The 16,483-nt window shown below is 39.7% G+C and overlaps 1 protein-coding gene across 12 annotated transcripts in view; it reads right to left on the reverse strand.

Moving 5' to 3' along the window:
* Positions 1-16,483, reverse strand: part of SLC45A1 (solute carrier family 45 member 1) — a 79,355-nt gene that overhangs the window by 36,731 nt on the left and 26,141 nt on the right. For 9 of the 12 annotated variants that reach the window (XR_004780406.2, XR_004780404.2, XR_004780405.2 and 6 more), the window contains 2 exons: positions 977-1,038; positions 302-475 (listed from right to left, as the gene is read on the reverse strand). The exons of 1 other annotated variant lie outside the window; for it this stretch is intronic. Coding sequence is in view for 6 of the 11 variants with exons in the window: in XM_035557764.2 (XP_035413657.1) it covers positions 302-348 (47 nt within the window). In the remaining 5 variants the exon portion in view is untranslated. Of the gene's footprint in view, positions 1-301; positions 476-976; positions 1,039-16,483 lie in introns of those variants that run through there. 2 more of the 12 variants (XM_035557761.2, XM_050714967.1) reach the window with 1 other exon arrangement.

Here is a 16,483-nt window from a genome sequence, read left to right on the forward strand (position 1 = left end):
CCCTTAAAATCAGACAGACATCCAGATTCACCAAATCACACACACACTGCATAGGCCGAACACAGCAATATACGAGGCCAAAGAAAGCACACAACTAGTGATAGTTGCTAGAAAAATGTTTGTGTAACCAACCTGAGACAGGTGTCAATATATATAGGGGGAAAAAAGGGAATTATTTGTTCTCCCTGTCCATTCTAAACAATAAGTAAAACAATAAATCAGAAGTTATCACTATATTGCATTAAGGGAGATTTAAGTTAGGCAGAAGGCAAAACCCTCTATCCAAAAGAACTGTAAATACCTTTGGGAGATATAGCAGTCTCTATCCCTGTAGATTTTTAGGATCATCTGCCAGCATGCTTGAGAGCAGTTCAGGGTTATGAGAGCCTGCCATGGGCCATGGAGGTAGAACAGAGGAACTCTGACTTCTCAAGGTCTTTTCTAGCTTTTCCTCCAGCCATTCAATGAAAATGGCCTGAAAAAGCAGCAAATCCAAACCTCATGAAAGAGGCACTTCTCATATGTCTTCAGATGTGCAAGCAAAAAAGCCAAAATGGGATTGAAAGTCTACATCTAGCAATGGTCACAAAATTGAAAAGAGATTACAATTTAAGTCAAAGACAGTGAGTACTCAAAAAGAAAACCATCCTTTAGTACATGATCTCTATTTAAGGTCTTCTCCTGAACACCATCATTAAATCCCTAGTCATATTATCATTTTAAATAGCTCCTTCAAAACTCCATTTGTGAGCCTCTCCCTTTTAGTACTCCTTACGATTACCACAGGAGCTCACATTAAGTCATTCTGCAATGCACCTTTCCTAAATTCCTCCCTGAAGCCAACTATTAAACAGGCAGAAGTGAAATAGAATTTACTCAGTGATTACTGACCCTCTTTGCTTTTATTTAGGAAGCAGTGTCTCTGGAATTCTTGGTCATTAGAAATCATCAACCTGCTGATTCTGCAAGTACTCACCCTGCTAGAAAATCCTGTTTCTGCCTCATGCCATGCAAAGTCTGACTGTATATTCCTTTGACCTGAAAAACAAGAAACAAAGGTTCATAGGCAAACCTTGTGCTGCCAACTATACCTGTGGCAGGAAAAGATGCATCTCCAGTGATCAGAAGTTATAGTTAAGATACATACTTTCTTGACTAGATCCTATAAGTCAGGCTAGTTCAAAAGAGGATATTTTAATTTGAAAATACTTGTCCTTTGTATGGCATTGACAATGTTGGGAATTCAAGCTTAATGAAAGCCAGAAAGGAGATTGCAAATAGCAGCCACTATACATAATCAGCTAGGAAATAGATAATGGAAGTAAGATTAAGTGATGGAAAAGTTCCCAGCAAAGATGATCAAAATTATTTAAATATATTAGAATAAAAACAAACATAGCAATCTATAAAACATCTGTAATTATTGGATTGCCATTACTATATAAACAGGGTAAAATCTGCCAACAGTAATACAGAAAAGGTAAATATTTCTCATAGTTATTTCTGCTCAGAACTGCAAGATGATGTATATTCTCAACTCAGATTGATATCAGTACCAAAGTTGAAATATCTGTGAATCAGCAGTCCAGAGTCCTGAAATGTTAGATCTAAATTGTTGACACTCAACTTCTGCAAGTCATTAAACAATAAGGAAACTTCACAGGTCTGAGAGAAAGCTAGTCTCTAAGAATATAAAACAGGACAACACAGGACTAAGAGCTCTACATCAGTCCGAAACAGGGGAGAAGAGACTCACTTTCTGGAGAAAAAGGGAGGTCATTCCAAGAGCAAGCAGCTGCTATTTATGCACTGCCTGGCAGACCACGCCATCACACCCCTGCCAAACTGGTTAGCTTCCCAGGATGCCTCAGGCATCAAGATTTTCACCAACGGCCCTAAGAAATGCTCAGGGACTCTGCATTTGGTCAAAGATGCACCACAGCCATTGACTGATCAGAGCACCTGTATCAAAGGTTGCATAGTTTTGTTCATAGATGAACGCTGAGCTAGGGAAAGATGGGGTGGGGAGAATGTGGGGCTGTAAAACAAAGTAGCAGTGCAATAGGATACTGGTGCAGAATTCTCTCTCAAGTACTTGGAGACCATAGCCAGGACACAGCTAAAATACATGCAAGTCTGCACCATGGAAAATTCTTTACTAAAATACATTAATACTTCTAAGAGTCAGGAAGAACTTGGGAGACCCTGAGAGGAAAGATGAAGAGACAAAACAAATTGTGAGTTATGGACTTCAAGTATAACTTCTCTAGTGGCAAAGGAAACACTGACATAAGCAGTTACAGAACTTAATGCAAAAGCAATTTTAATTCCAAAACATTCATGTCAAGGAAACAATATAGCTTAATGTATTTGGGACACAATCAGAGAACAGCATTCAGGATGGTAATTTTGCCTTTTTACTGCACCTAACTCATAGAAAAGTCTCTAGAACTTCAACATAAAAGATGGAACATTCTGGACAAACTTGATAATTATTTTACATATGAAACGTGTTTCTATTCCATTCTTTGAGATTTTATCATGCAAATCATGCAGAAACGGGTGACTAACCCTAACCCATCATCCACACAGTACAGAAGCGCTTCCTGATGTTTAGACAGAACCTTTTGTGTTCCAGTTTACCTCGTATCCTGGCACTGGGCACCACTACGGAGAACCTGGCTTCATCCTCTTTGCACCCTCCCTCTAGATGCAAAGGTGATAAGGTCCTCCATGAGCCTCCTCTTCTCCAAGAGGAACAGTCCCAACTCTCAGCCTCTCCTCATAGAAGTGGTGCTCCAGTCCCTTTATCATCTTGGTGGTGGGTTCATCTTGGTGGGTGGGTGGGTGATCTCTCTGAACCTGCTGGCAAGGCTTTGTTGCTTAATGCAGCTTGGTAGAAAGCCTCGTAGGTCTGGTGTTTGAAATCTAGTACCATTGTAAGTTCTTTCATGCTGCAAGCTCATCAGATTTTAAGCACATTTCCATGTTTATAAAGCAGTTGAGCTGACCTAACACGAATGCATAGGAAGCCACAGGAAACTGAAGCACTACCAATTACCTGCAATTGAATACTATTTTTCACAGAGACAATACAAGATGCTGGCAAAACGCAGATATTCACTTTTGGATCTATTTGCTGGTTGGCGAATTATAACCTTTCACTTCAGGCTGCAACCATCCACCAGCTGACCTGCTGCTGGTTAAGAGCAATCCAAGAAATAACTGTGCTGATGTCACTGCTTTCCTGGTTCTGCAGTTTGTGATTCGTATTTGCACCCCCACACTCTCAGGCAGGAAACACCAGGCTCTATCCTTGGAGCTCTGATACGTGCTGCTCCACAGCAGCTCTCCTTTCAGTCAATAACATGCTCCAAATGCCTCAGGAAATCTCCGTTTCAGCAATAACAAAGAAGAGAGTTAACAAAGACGGAGGAAGTGTTAAAAAAGAAAAAAAAAAAGTCTTCTACTTCGGATCTGGAGGAGAGGAGTGTGCATGGGGAAGGGAGCTGGCATCTTTCAAGGGAGGAGATACTTTCCTCAGTGATGCTGTGGGCACTACAGGAAAAGCTGGCATCTTAAACAGCAGCATACTGCCTGTCAGGACACCCGCTGCTTCCACAGCACCAAATGCTCCTTTCCTTCCAGGCTAAAACACGTTAAATATGATGAGCCTTCAACACTAAAGGGAGTTAGACTACCACTAGATATTTTGTTTGACTAAAAGTGTTAAAAACAGACAGAAAAAACTGCCAGTATTTGTGAAATCCTGGAGAGGAAAATCCAGGTTACATAAGTGCATTTGCAATAAGGTAACATTCTATGAAAAATAGACCCAAATTGGTGATGCTCCCTTTCCCAGGATCCCCACATGCTGCCCAAATGGCAGAAAGCATTTTTTGTAAACTACCACCAGGATTCACACACATTCACTGGCACTTAGCCTTCTACTAACAGAGAAGAACAGAAGTACAGCCCTCAGGAAAAGGCATGCAGATTGACAGGATGGCAAAATGACAGGATGGGACACAGCAGTTCCAAGACCTTTTGACTGAATTTCCTGAAGAAATTTTTACACGGTAAAGATTTGAGATCTCTTGAGGCTTTCTGGGGTCAAAGGCATGCAAATTCTCAGGAACAGAATATCCCAATGCTATAAGCAATGCAAAAAAAAAAAAACAATAAATAAATAAATATAAAAAGAGACCCAGGTTTTTCAATTCTCTTCTTTGTACACAACAGGCCAAGACTACTCCATCTTATCTACCTGCTTATGACCAAAATTGCTTGTCAATTGATGGGCAAGTGCTCCCAGAAGTCTCCAAACACCATTTACCCTTCATCTCATGCCTTTACTACATGCATCCTCGCCACAAAGCAGCATGACTCATAGTCTGCCCATACAGAACACGGCCTAGGCAGCTGCTGATCAGAATGTGGAAGTATCAGAAGAAAACAAAAGGGGCCACAAGATAAGACAGTAGGACACTGGCTGACCAGTGAGTCAGAATGCAAGGGTGAAACGGAAGATGTCAACAGCATGAAGAGCCTGGAAATAACAGGGAGTCTAATTTCTGTACATGTAGAGAATCATGAATCAAAGAAAAACCTCTCTGCAGAAATTGCCAAAAAAGTTCTCTCAGCACATGTTCCTGAATGGGAAATCCATTAGGACAGTGGTACTAATACACTGCAGGGTCTGTATGAACAGTTTTTTTGAAACTGCCATACAAGAAGATGGCTCAAGGGAATCTTTTCTGATTATTAGTTATGCTAGAACAGACCACACCTTTGTGTCTCTTAACTTTTTGAGTCAACTCCATGGGTCACCAGCCAGAAAACCCAACATTAAATGTGGTCTAGTGTTTTGTTAATAATACACTGTGTTTGTTCACGGTCTTTAATCACACGGTTTTTTGCTCTGTGGAACATCCCGTCTCTCTTGCCTAAACCAGTTCAGAGGTAAAGATGCTTTGGATTCAATCCAGACTATATATGTATATTTTTATCTTGCTCTGGAAACTGGATGTCAATTTTAAACCAGTTGGTAGGGTTTGTATTACTGCACTGTCCTGAAGAATAAAATGAATCTGTCTATAAGATACACAAACAGATAACACTGCACCATTCCTGCTGCCCCCCTCCCCCCCCCAAAAAAAAACAACACTTTCATCTATCCAAAGATAGATGCTTAGAGGGTAAAGGTGAGCACGCAAATACATTTGTTAGGAAATTGCTTAGCAGTAACAGACAAATAACTTCTTATATGTTTCTTACATGTCAGCAAATGCGGTAACTTTTTTTTTTTATATATATTTTCCTATATTTTCATGCTAATGTCATAACATTAGCGTTCCATACTCAACTGCTGGATTTTTCTGTTTTGTGTTGGAGACTCATTTGTGTACTTTTTTTTTTTTTTTTTTTAAACAAATACAAACCAGTGGATGGCATGTTAAGCTGTAATCTCAAAAACTCGTGTTTCTACTTGCAGGTATCTGGAAACTACCAAACACTGCTCTAAGTCACTTGCATTGTTATGGTCAGAACATACTATATGCAAACTTACCACAAACCTGTGAGCACTACGGATTCATAGATAATTTTCACAGAAATTCCAGTTCCTACCACTCCTGCCTCCTGAACTATGCATAATCTGTAGAGCAGGCATGGTGCCCGCTTCTTAAAAGGGCGCTTATAAGAAAGATGAGACTTTTTACAAGGGCACGTAGTGATAGGACAAGGGGTGCTGGTTTTAAACTGAAATAGAGTAGATTTAGATTAGATATTCAGAAGAAATTCTTTACTCTGAAGATGGTGAGGCACTGGAACAGGTTGCCCAGAAAAGTTGTGGATGGCCCCTCCCTGTAAGTGTTCAAGGCCAGAGTGGATGGGGCTTTGAGCAACGTGGTGTGAGTGGGAAGTATCCCTGCCCATGGTAGGGCATTGATACAAAATGATTTTTAAGGTCCCTTCCAACACAAACCATTCTGTGATTCTATGCCAATATTTCCTATACACATTTTTAAAAGTTAATGCTCAAAAGACAGAACATTTATGACAGTGGTGATTTTCACGTATCTTGGAATTCCTTTTTATGGATTAGGAGAGAATTACATGCAGGGACTTAGATGACTATTACTTTTCTGATTACAAACTTGCGGTAGAAATCTCTCCACAAACCCCAGAACACCACCTTTTTCAGTCAACATATAGGACTGCCCTAAGAGCTACCGCATATGTACTATTCAGAGAACAGTTACCAGTGGCAGGCTGATACCACATCACAGATAAAACCAGCTCTAGCAAAGCATAATCTTTGAACATGAGAAACACATGCACAGCACATGGGAAAGACTACTAAAATGTACATTCTGACAGTGAGTTCCAACTGGAACATATCGACTATAAGTTTGAGCTTTTCACTCAGGCTCAGTCCCATAAAGTTTGGATAACAATAGTACAGTACAAATGCAGCTTGTTAGCATCATGCTCTGAATTTGCAGAATAAAGTCCTTAAATTCTGCATACATGTAATTGCCAGACTTCCCCTGAAGAGGCAGGTATCCAGCATCCCCACAAACTTTTATTCATTTTGCTGTTTGGGGATATGTCGCTTTTTTGTCTAGATGCCTAGAAAAAGTTAACAGCTAAAATCCTTGTGTACAATACATAAAGATTTATTGCATTGTAGGAAGGTAAGACATAGAAATGGTTTTAACCAAGTCACTGTGACTCTTTATTTATCATTACAGACATTTTAATCATAGTACACCTGTGTACAGCAGCCAGCCTGCAAGAGCTGTGAACTCACTTAACAGATAAATGACTTTGTAATTAACTCCACACTAACTGAAAAAGGCATTTTACCCAGGTGACTATTTCACATGGCCTGACTGAAGTGCAACCCCCTCAGCTAGAAACACACACAGCATATCTGGTAAGAACACAGGTTACTGAATGCTGTGGAGATGAGAAAAGATCTGCTGACTGCAATGCAGCTCCCTTAAGGACATTTGTGGCACTTAACATGGAAATGCACGGGTATTTTATGACTGCTCAGCTTGTTATGCTGTCATTTTAGTAGAAAACTGAGTTTACTGACCTATTAAAGAAAGCAGTTCTGTGAGCAGCAGATCTAGTGGAACCTAGGTTTAAATTCACTTTGGGCAGATTTACGGTTTTCTGCTGTCCTCAACCCATGCAAATAAAATTCTTCTCTGCTTCCTGTCACAACAGACTACCATGAAATAACACACAGAGGCCATATAGCTGATACGAAACATGTGGAGATATAAACTTGACAAGATTAAACTCAAAGTCTTGCAAAACAACTAATTTTCCAAAGTGTATGTGAAAATGTTTATAGAGACACCATTTCTCTTCAATTTGGTAGAAATTGAGATAGATGGAACTAGTATTTGTCCTTAGCAAATGCTTAAACACCCATCTAAAAAGCAATCTCAAAGAACAAGAAACAGGATATTCCGACAACTAAAGTCTTTTCCTTTTTCAGTAACTATTTTCTAAGCAATGCTCATAATACAAAAGTTAAATAGAACTAAACACTGTACCATATCTACTAAGATTTCTATTTGAAAGAAAATATTAGGACAAAAATATTAAACAGGTAGTCTGATAAGTCAGAAGTTTTAATTTACAGGAATATTATTTATTAAGAAAAAAGAAATTTGCCTCACACAACCTGAGCTCTCATTTCTAGTAGAAATTTTGCTCCCCATTAACAAGAGAAAATAGAAACTAACTTTTTCTTCCCTTCACTGACATCCTATTGTTTTCATCTCATTAAAATTCAGGTAGCATTGACATCTCTGGACATCTTTGGATAGTATCTAGCATAAAAGCCTACTCCCAAAAACACAATGTTTCCCTTAAAGCCCAAGTTACTGATTTAGCAGTCTACGTCTCACTTTTAAGTCTGGTACCTGCTGTAAAAGTTTCATGACAGTTCAGCCACCTAAAAAAATGACAGCACGATACTCTTGTCCATAAGGCACGTTTTAAGCTTGCATAAAACCTCCAGTAGTAAGTTTTAATTGCTACTCCTTCAGAGCTGCTGGAGACAGAATAAGGAAATGGCTTTGTTAACACTTCATAAAAAGTAAAGCAGAGATCCTTGGGGCAGCACAGAGCAGCTGTTTCTGCTGAGAGATAGGATACACATATGACTGAAACGATGAATAATAGGAGGAGTAAAAACAGGCTTCAAATTTCACAGGCTGAAAGATGTCTGGGTTTGTGCATATGTTATGCAATCCAAGGACAAGAGGAGCAAGAGGACAGTCCCTGTCTTTCATTTCCTCTTTTCCTCTCCAGTTTTGCTGCCCTGCTGTCCAAATCTCCTTCTCCTGTCCCAATACCTGCTCTCTCTCCAGCATCTCTGTACTATTCTGAGGTTCTTGGGCAGCCTATGATTTTTGTCTGTGTCATATCCTGCCCTTATCTTTTCAGATTCTAAAAGGTTTCTACAACTTCACTTTGAAAGCAAAACAAACACACGTTAGTCAACCTTCTACAGAACTAACTTTTATATTTAACGAAACTTATCTGACAAGTGGATCCTGAAAAGAAAAATCTTAGAATTTAAATCTGGTGAAGATCAATGTGATATTCTGCTATGATTTGACACCACAGAGACCTAAAGTTTTACGCAGTCATTTCTAAAGGAAAGGAGTGAGTGTGAGCTGGATAAAATGCTCAGGAAGAAACCTAGACACAGTTTACAAATTTCATATGACAAAAATGCCTCCCAGTAGGAAATACTAGCACTACATTTTTCTTTTTTTTTTTTTTTTTTTTTTTTAAATACTGGGCCTTCAAGTTTAAAAAACCATAAACAACTAGTAAATGAATTATTTTTCTTCACAGAAAACCTTTTGGTGGTGGTGGTGGTGTTTTTTTTCCCCCATGTATCTCTATATATGTATTCAATCTTTGAAACTGACAATTCCCCCGCAGTTTTCCTGGAAAAGTTGGAGATAATTCAAAAGGACAACAGAAATGCTAAGGTATATCAAAAAATCTGGAATCAATCCTACAAAGCTCTTTTATTTATAGAAGCAGAAAAGTATTCATTAACTTTAAAACTTTAAACTTTAAAAAACAACAACAACTACTTTAAAACTCCCCTTTTTAATATAGGTCTAACCAAACCAATGCCAATGTTTTGTTTCAAGTCTGAAAACTGAGGGTTGGAAGAACTCCAGAAGGACTGAATGAATTTAAGCTGGCAGGAAGGATCATAAATTTTGCTTCTTGGAAAGAACTGCATTTTGCTTGCCAACAGGTCACCAATCAGCCTTCCCAAGACTGAAAGAGCTCTTCAATATCTTTACAAATGATCTGGATGAGGGGATCGAGTGCACCCTCAGTAAGTTCGCAGACGACACCAAGTTAAGCACACGTGTTGATCTGCTCGAGGGTAGGAAGGCTCTGCAGGAGGATCTGGATAGGCTGGACCGATGGGCTGAGGCCAACTGTATGACGTTCAACAAGGCCAAGTGCCGGGTCCTGCACTTGGGGCACAACAATCCCAAGCAGCGCTACAGGCTGGGAGATGAGTGGTTGGAAAGCTGCCTGGCAGAGAAGGACCTGGGAATACTGGTTGCCAGTCAGCTGAATATGAGCCTGCAGTGTGCTCAGGTGGCCAAGAAGGCCAACAGCATCCTGGCTTGTATCAGAAATAGTGTGGCCAGCAGGGCTAGCGAAGTGATTGTCCCCCTGTACTCGGCTCTGGTGAGGCCGTACCTCAAGTGCTGCGTTCAGTTTTGGGCCCCTCACTACAAGGAGGACATCGAGGTGCTCAAGCGTGTCCAGAGAAGGGCAACGAAGCTGGTGAGGGGTCTGGAGAACAAGTCTTAAGAGGAGCGGCTGAGGGAGCTGGGGTTGTTTAGCCTGGAGAAGAGGAGGCTCAGGGGCGACCTTATCGCCCTCTACGGGTACCTTAAAGGAGGCTGTAGCGAGGCGGGCACTGGTCTGTCTATTCTTCCATGTGCCCGGTGGTAGGACGAGGGGGAATGGGCTAAAGTTGCACGAGGGGAGGTTTAGATTGGATATTAGGAAAAGTGTTTTTACCGAAAGGGCTGTTAGGCATTGGAATGGGCTGCCCAGGGAAGTGGTGGAGTCACCATCCCTGGAGGAATTTAAAAGATGTTTAGATGTAGAGCTTAGTGATATGGTTTAGTGGAGGACTTGTTAGTGTTAGGTCAGAGGTTGTACTAGGTGATCTTGAAGGTCTCTTCCAACCTAAGTGATTCTGTAGAACAATAGTTTTTATGTAATCCATCTGCACAGTCTTCCATTAAACACTGAGAAGTTAAAATAATCTTTTGGAGATGAAAGACTAAAGCAGACAGTGTCTCTTAGGAACAAAAATGGAAAGAACACGTGAACAGACACTGAGCACAACTTCCAGTGCTTCAGATGCCCAAGAGGGACACACAGATGGGCAATTCCATACAGCATTCATATAATGACTAGCATGAGCAGCGAACAGCCTATTTCCCCAATGGCACAAATGGACAGAACTTTTTCAATACCTCCATGTGAAGTGATTCCTTACTAATATTCTAGCCCCTGAAGTCCATTCACTCATTTTTACCCAGACTTTGAAAAACATTTTCGGCTTACAAATAGCCCAAATATAGCAATACAGGTGGGAAAGCTGTTCTAATCTACCTGTAAGTTACATTATTAGGGAAGAAACCTTGGAAAGCACAGGAAAAAAGTTGGTACAATTGCAGAGACAAAATAAAATGGAAGCAGAAAGTGAGGCAAATACACATGGCTAAATTTGTCATGTAATATATAAAAGCACAAGGTACTGTTCTATCTGGTTTCATTGCTTCTAGTAGACAGCTTCTCCATTATTTCAAGTATGGTTTAAAAATAAAAGAGGGCACAGCAACTCACTTGCATAAACTTAAAATAGTTTTAAATGACTAGAATAGAAGAAGCACCTGGTGTTCATTGACAATGACAACTCCGCTCATACTCCTTTATTCACACAAACGAAACCAAGATAGGACTTCAATGCATGCCCAACCCTGATGAAATTCTAATTCAGGAGTTATCCGGCTTGCTGCAATGAAGAAAAGCGTGCAAGAGTGGCTTGTCCTGTCTGTGCTTCCAGCAAAGCCAGCCTTAGACTGTATCATTCACTACTAGGAATTGGACAGCTCAGAAAGTCCAGATGTTTAGACTCTCTCAAAACAATATATTGGTCCATTTTAAGCAATGGAGCAGAAGTAATAAGTATGATTTGTATACGCTATACTATTTTTTGCATAGTCCCTTCTTAATATACCTATCAAAATCTATTGAGCAACAGTCTAAGAAGTCCATCTAGAAGATTTACTCACAGGCAGTAATAAAAAATTAGGAGAGCTCAGTATAGCAGCTACAGTGGTGGCAAGTGCAAGACAGCAATGAACCTCAGAGAATGACTTTCAGCAAGCTAACTAATTCCAGACTGCTTTGTCAACTACAGGAGAAAAGAACTTCAGCTCTTGAAGTTCATCCTCATTCAAATAAAGCCTCACAAAACAGAAGCCGCAAGAACTTTCTCTCTCCTAGGCAGCTTATAGATGCCCATCTGACAAAGCACTGATGTACAATGACATTAGGAACATGAAGGTGCAATAATTAGTGAACCCTCAACTGAGAATATACCACTGCATACCAGATTATGAAAAAAATTGTGTGACTAACGGGAACTCATTTACATAGGGTGGTGCTGGAAGAATAAACAGAGGCACAATGCATTTGAAAAAACAGAGAAGTGTCAGTTTTAAAGCCATTAATTTTTCACAGAGAACTGGAAAGCTTGCCTTGCCAGGCTAGGAACTTGGCAGATCAAAGTATATGATAGTTAAAAGTCCTCCTACAAGACAGCTTGGGAAATATGTACTTGTGAAGACAGTCTAGGACACAGTCTCAGAGGAAGTGAATCTAGGAAGGGAGTCCAAAGCCTTTCCAAAGACTTTCCCTTTCACAAAATGGCAGGTCTCAGCAGTCAGCTGTGTACACACCATTCCCCCCACCCCCCATGACATTTCCCCAGAAATATTCAAATTCTGCATAAATGACAGAAGCACTGAATTTCAGGGATAATCCAGTGATGACCGTCTGTAGCTGGAGCTCAATGGGATAGATGGCATAATATGTAGACATCATTGGTCCTAACTCCCTTAACTTCTAAAGGGAAGGATCTTCTGTCAGACTAATTTCAGCAAGAGATGTCATTGCAAAGATATATTGGCAAAAACATCTGTAGAGAGACTACAAGTACACTAATTAGGTATTTGAATAAAATGAATTGAGAACTAAAGCAAGCAGAAAACCAGCAGATAATTGAAAGGGACAGGGAGGCCCTGCACCTGTATAGACAACACTATCTTTTTTCCCACTTTATATGAAAACAATAATAACAACAAACTAAAATACCTCACAAGACAACTCTGACTGAACAGACTAAATATGCAGACACTGTACAGAAGAAAAGGTTTGAAAATTAAATAGAGAACTTGGACTTCTGCTTTGTAAGACTGAAAAACTCCTGCATTACTGAAAAACTCCTGCATTACTAAGACTTCCTCAGGCTTGTCCTCAACACAAAGAGCTAGAAGTGTGAGCTGTTTTTTTTTTTTTTTTTAGCCAAGGAGCCCCCAGCATCAACATCAAGGCAGGACACTCAGAATGGGGGAACCTCTTTGTTGCTGGGGACTGAGAGATGGATACAAGGCAAATAAGTGTTCGTGCAGCTAAAACTTTATTTATTTATTTTCAGAAAACCAATATTCTATGAAAGCAATAGCATTGCAAAGGTGGATTTGACTTGACCTTACTATGAAATTAATTATTGGAAGTCAAAGAAGACAGACTTGTAATTCGAGCATAAACAAGAGGAGAAAGCAAAAGTCCCTATAAACATAAGGGCAATAAAGTCCATTAAACACTGAGTACCATCCTTACTGACATGTAAACTCTTTAAAGCAATCTACTTATGAACCTGTTTTAAAATAAAAAAAGCCTGTAATAAAGTCGTGCAGGAGACTTATCAGATGGGCAGAACTAGCATTAAAATTAATTCATTTCTAGACTGTCTCTTTCTACTTGTAACGTTTACTTACAGTACAGCAGACATTATTCTGAAGGCATGACAAGATGTTCTTATTAACTAAAACTGGAAATATACAAGGGTCACTGGTAGTACATGAGCACTATCCAAGTCTTCTGCAGCAGGAGATTATGCAGGCTTCAACATTATGAAAGGTCATCACAAAGCACAGTTGAAGGATAGTATGCACTGCTAAGCATGGAAGAAGTAAATGGACTACCTACCATCTGAGTCGGATGAACAGTAAGTTCAGGTAAATTTATAGCATTCCAAAATCATAGAACGGTTTGGGTTGGAAGGGACCTTAAAGATCATCTAATTCCACCCCCCTTGCCATGGGTAGGGACACCAAACTTGTGGTTTTATTTATGCTGAGAACCTTTTAAAGAGGCCTACCTCAGCACGAAATGCACAGTCGTGGCAGTGCTGTGAGCTCAAGGAAACTAGTTTGAAGAATTTCTTGTGTTTGTACAAGGAACACCTCTCAGCAATTCCACTCTGGAACCAATACATCAGTACAAAAAAATTGTGCCATAGCCAACCACTCCCACCAAGCCCCATGGCAGCTTTGAAGAGTTCAGTATTGCAAAACGATTTCCTATGCTACAAGCAAAATACTTTTGAAAGGAATCTGACTGTGGGCAATCCTCAACAACCCTGCTGCACACACAACACTTCCAGGGACCAAGAAGCATACTACCTTTATTCTGCCTGAACTTAGGACTCACCAAATTAAAGGCTTGCCTTTCTTCCACTGTAGCTCTATTAGTGCTGCCAGTAAAGGGAACTTATGCAGAGATAAAAGGGACTGACATTTCTTCTACAATAAGGCCAACTGCCTCAGCCTGCCACATTCAATTAAATGTTTACTTTTTCATTTCACAACTCAACAGGAAGTGGAAGGTCAGAGAGGCCCCATTGCAGAACAAAGAACCTGTCATTTAACTATTCACCTCAGACCAAGATTCCAGTGGGAGACTACTGCTTTCCTTTTTTTTTTTTCCCCTTCCTCCAGGAAACAGACACAAGGTAGCATGTTAACACTAGCACTTCTTCCACTCTGGTTTCATTCCCTAGAGGAAACCTAAGTCTGAAGATCTACCAAGATCCTAAAGGAGTAATATTGCCAACATTTGTTCACCAAAACTGGTTAATGGATAAAAAGTAATCTCTTGAAACTATCCTTAAAGACTAGCCTTTTCGGCACACTTGAAAATGACAGCTATAGCAAAGATCAAGTTGTAAGTGTGCAGAACTTCCTGCAACAAAAAACTTCTCTCTACTTGAAATAGTGAAGACCCCACTCAAATTCAGAGTGCTTCAGAAGCCTCATTTGCCAGCATGAAAGTAAAATAAGAACAACTGTTTAATATGAAAAGGGCTGTTATTCTTGACTTGTTAGGAATAGACAAACTGTGGTTTTGCACTGAGTTGTGAAGTTATATATTCACTTGGAAAGCCAAATTCACTCAGCCACCTAATCTGTTAAAAACAAAAATAAAACACCTCTTAATCCACACATTTTCTCCCCCTGTTCAACTAGCAACAGAAGAGAGGAAAAAAAAAAATCACTGAATTTAGCCAGTGGAAAGATACACAGCAGTAATCAAGATATTATTTTCAGGAGGAATATGCATACATCAAATAGAAATCATGTAAGTTTCAGCTAATCGAGTTCTGTGGTAAAATAAATGTGAAATATTTAGCCCTGGCATGAATGTTGCTCTGATGAAACTTTGACCACATTGTTTCTGATGATCTGCACAGCCAGACAGTTATTGGGACACAGCCTTGGATGAGATGAGTCATACCCCTGCAACACTCGTTTCTCTTCAGTGACTACCAAGAAAACTGAGACAACCAGCTCCAAAGCAGAACTCTTTACTTGGACAGGCAAATCCATCCTGCTCTGTCTCTTCCTAAACACCACATGCAGTTCACAGATAAATCAGTGACCATAGGACTCTAAGAGGCTGCTGTCTCTACAGTCTGGGAAATTTCATCTTCTTCAAAGACCATAATTTGAAAACCACAAAATAAGACCTTTTCCTGCATACACAGGGAAATCCCAAAACTGAGTAAAAACAAAGCAAAAACCCAAACAGAAAACACAACATTGCTGACTGAGCAGGCACATATTAATCAAACCTTCCACCTTCAGAGCTTTTTACATATAAAGGAAGCAATACTTGTTCTGGAGCTGTTTAAAAGCATGGGAGCCCCATACAAACTGGAAATCAACCTGTACACCCTTCTGACATTGCAAATGTGTATTCAAGTCTTGGTATCATTAAAGAAGCTAAAAAAAATAAATAAAAATCTACCATTGACCTAAGACAGCAACAGGATTATGCATATGCCTGGAAAAACGCAGACTTCTTGAGGACTACCCAGCCTATAACCAGCTAGGCACATAACTCAGTGACGCACTAAAGAGCCTTGGACACAACTCAGAAATCTCCGTCACAAAACTGACCAGGACATGCCTGGGTCAGATATTCTGGCCACAAGTACTCTCCTTATCACTGGATTTGACCTTTGTAAATCACAGCAACCCATACAAGCAGGGCTCCTCTAGGCAATGAGGCAAAGCTCAGGTTTTTGTTGTTTTGTTTTTTTCATTCCCAAGTCAATATAGTCACATGAGCAAAGAAAACATGGGATACAAACTACCTTGTAACCCTGTAATGTCCTATTCAAACAGCATTTTAAGCTGTTTGGAGACTGAAATACCACCACCGATACTCACAAATGGATAATACAATACAGTGTGCCTTAAAAATAACATTGTATTCAGTTTTAATTCCACTGAATTAATCCATTTTACAAAGTGGGAAACAGATGCAAAAGGGCTATTACTGTACTATATTTGTAATTTCATATTATGTAAAAAAAAGGTACTGACCTTCTGTCACACAAATAATGCAAATGGACTTAGAATTGACATTGTATGCATAGTGTCACCCTAAGATCACATACAGCATTAAAGATACCTAATTTTCCTTCAGATTGAGCCAGAAAAGATCTCACACACACCAAATCTGTCAGACAGATTTCTTTCTCGGAACATTGGACAACTGCCATGTTACTTAAGAATTACACACTGTTCAGTCTCTTGGCTAACACAGAATTTGAATAGAAATAACCGCAGTGGTTTGTTTTGTTTGCTTGTTTTAAGAACTTACCATCATATTTTGTTCTTAAAAAAAAAAAAAAATCAAAAAGCCAAGCTCCCTGCTTTAGATACTTACGTCTACTTGTGTGTTTCATTTGGCTGACTGTACCTACAGCTCTTTGGAGCTGAATCATTACAGCTTGATTGCACCAAGTAAATGATAATGACTC

Source organism: Cygnus atratus, chromosome 21, assembly GCF_013377495.2.
Source record: "Cygnus atratus isolate AKBS03 ecotype Queensland, Australia chromosome 21, CAtr_DNAZoo_HiC_assembly, whole genome shotgun sequence".
In the NCBI taxonomy this organism is placed as follows: domain Eukaryota; kingdom Metazoa; phylum Chordata; class Aves; order Anseriformes; family Anatidae; genus Cygnus; species Cygnus atratus.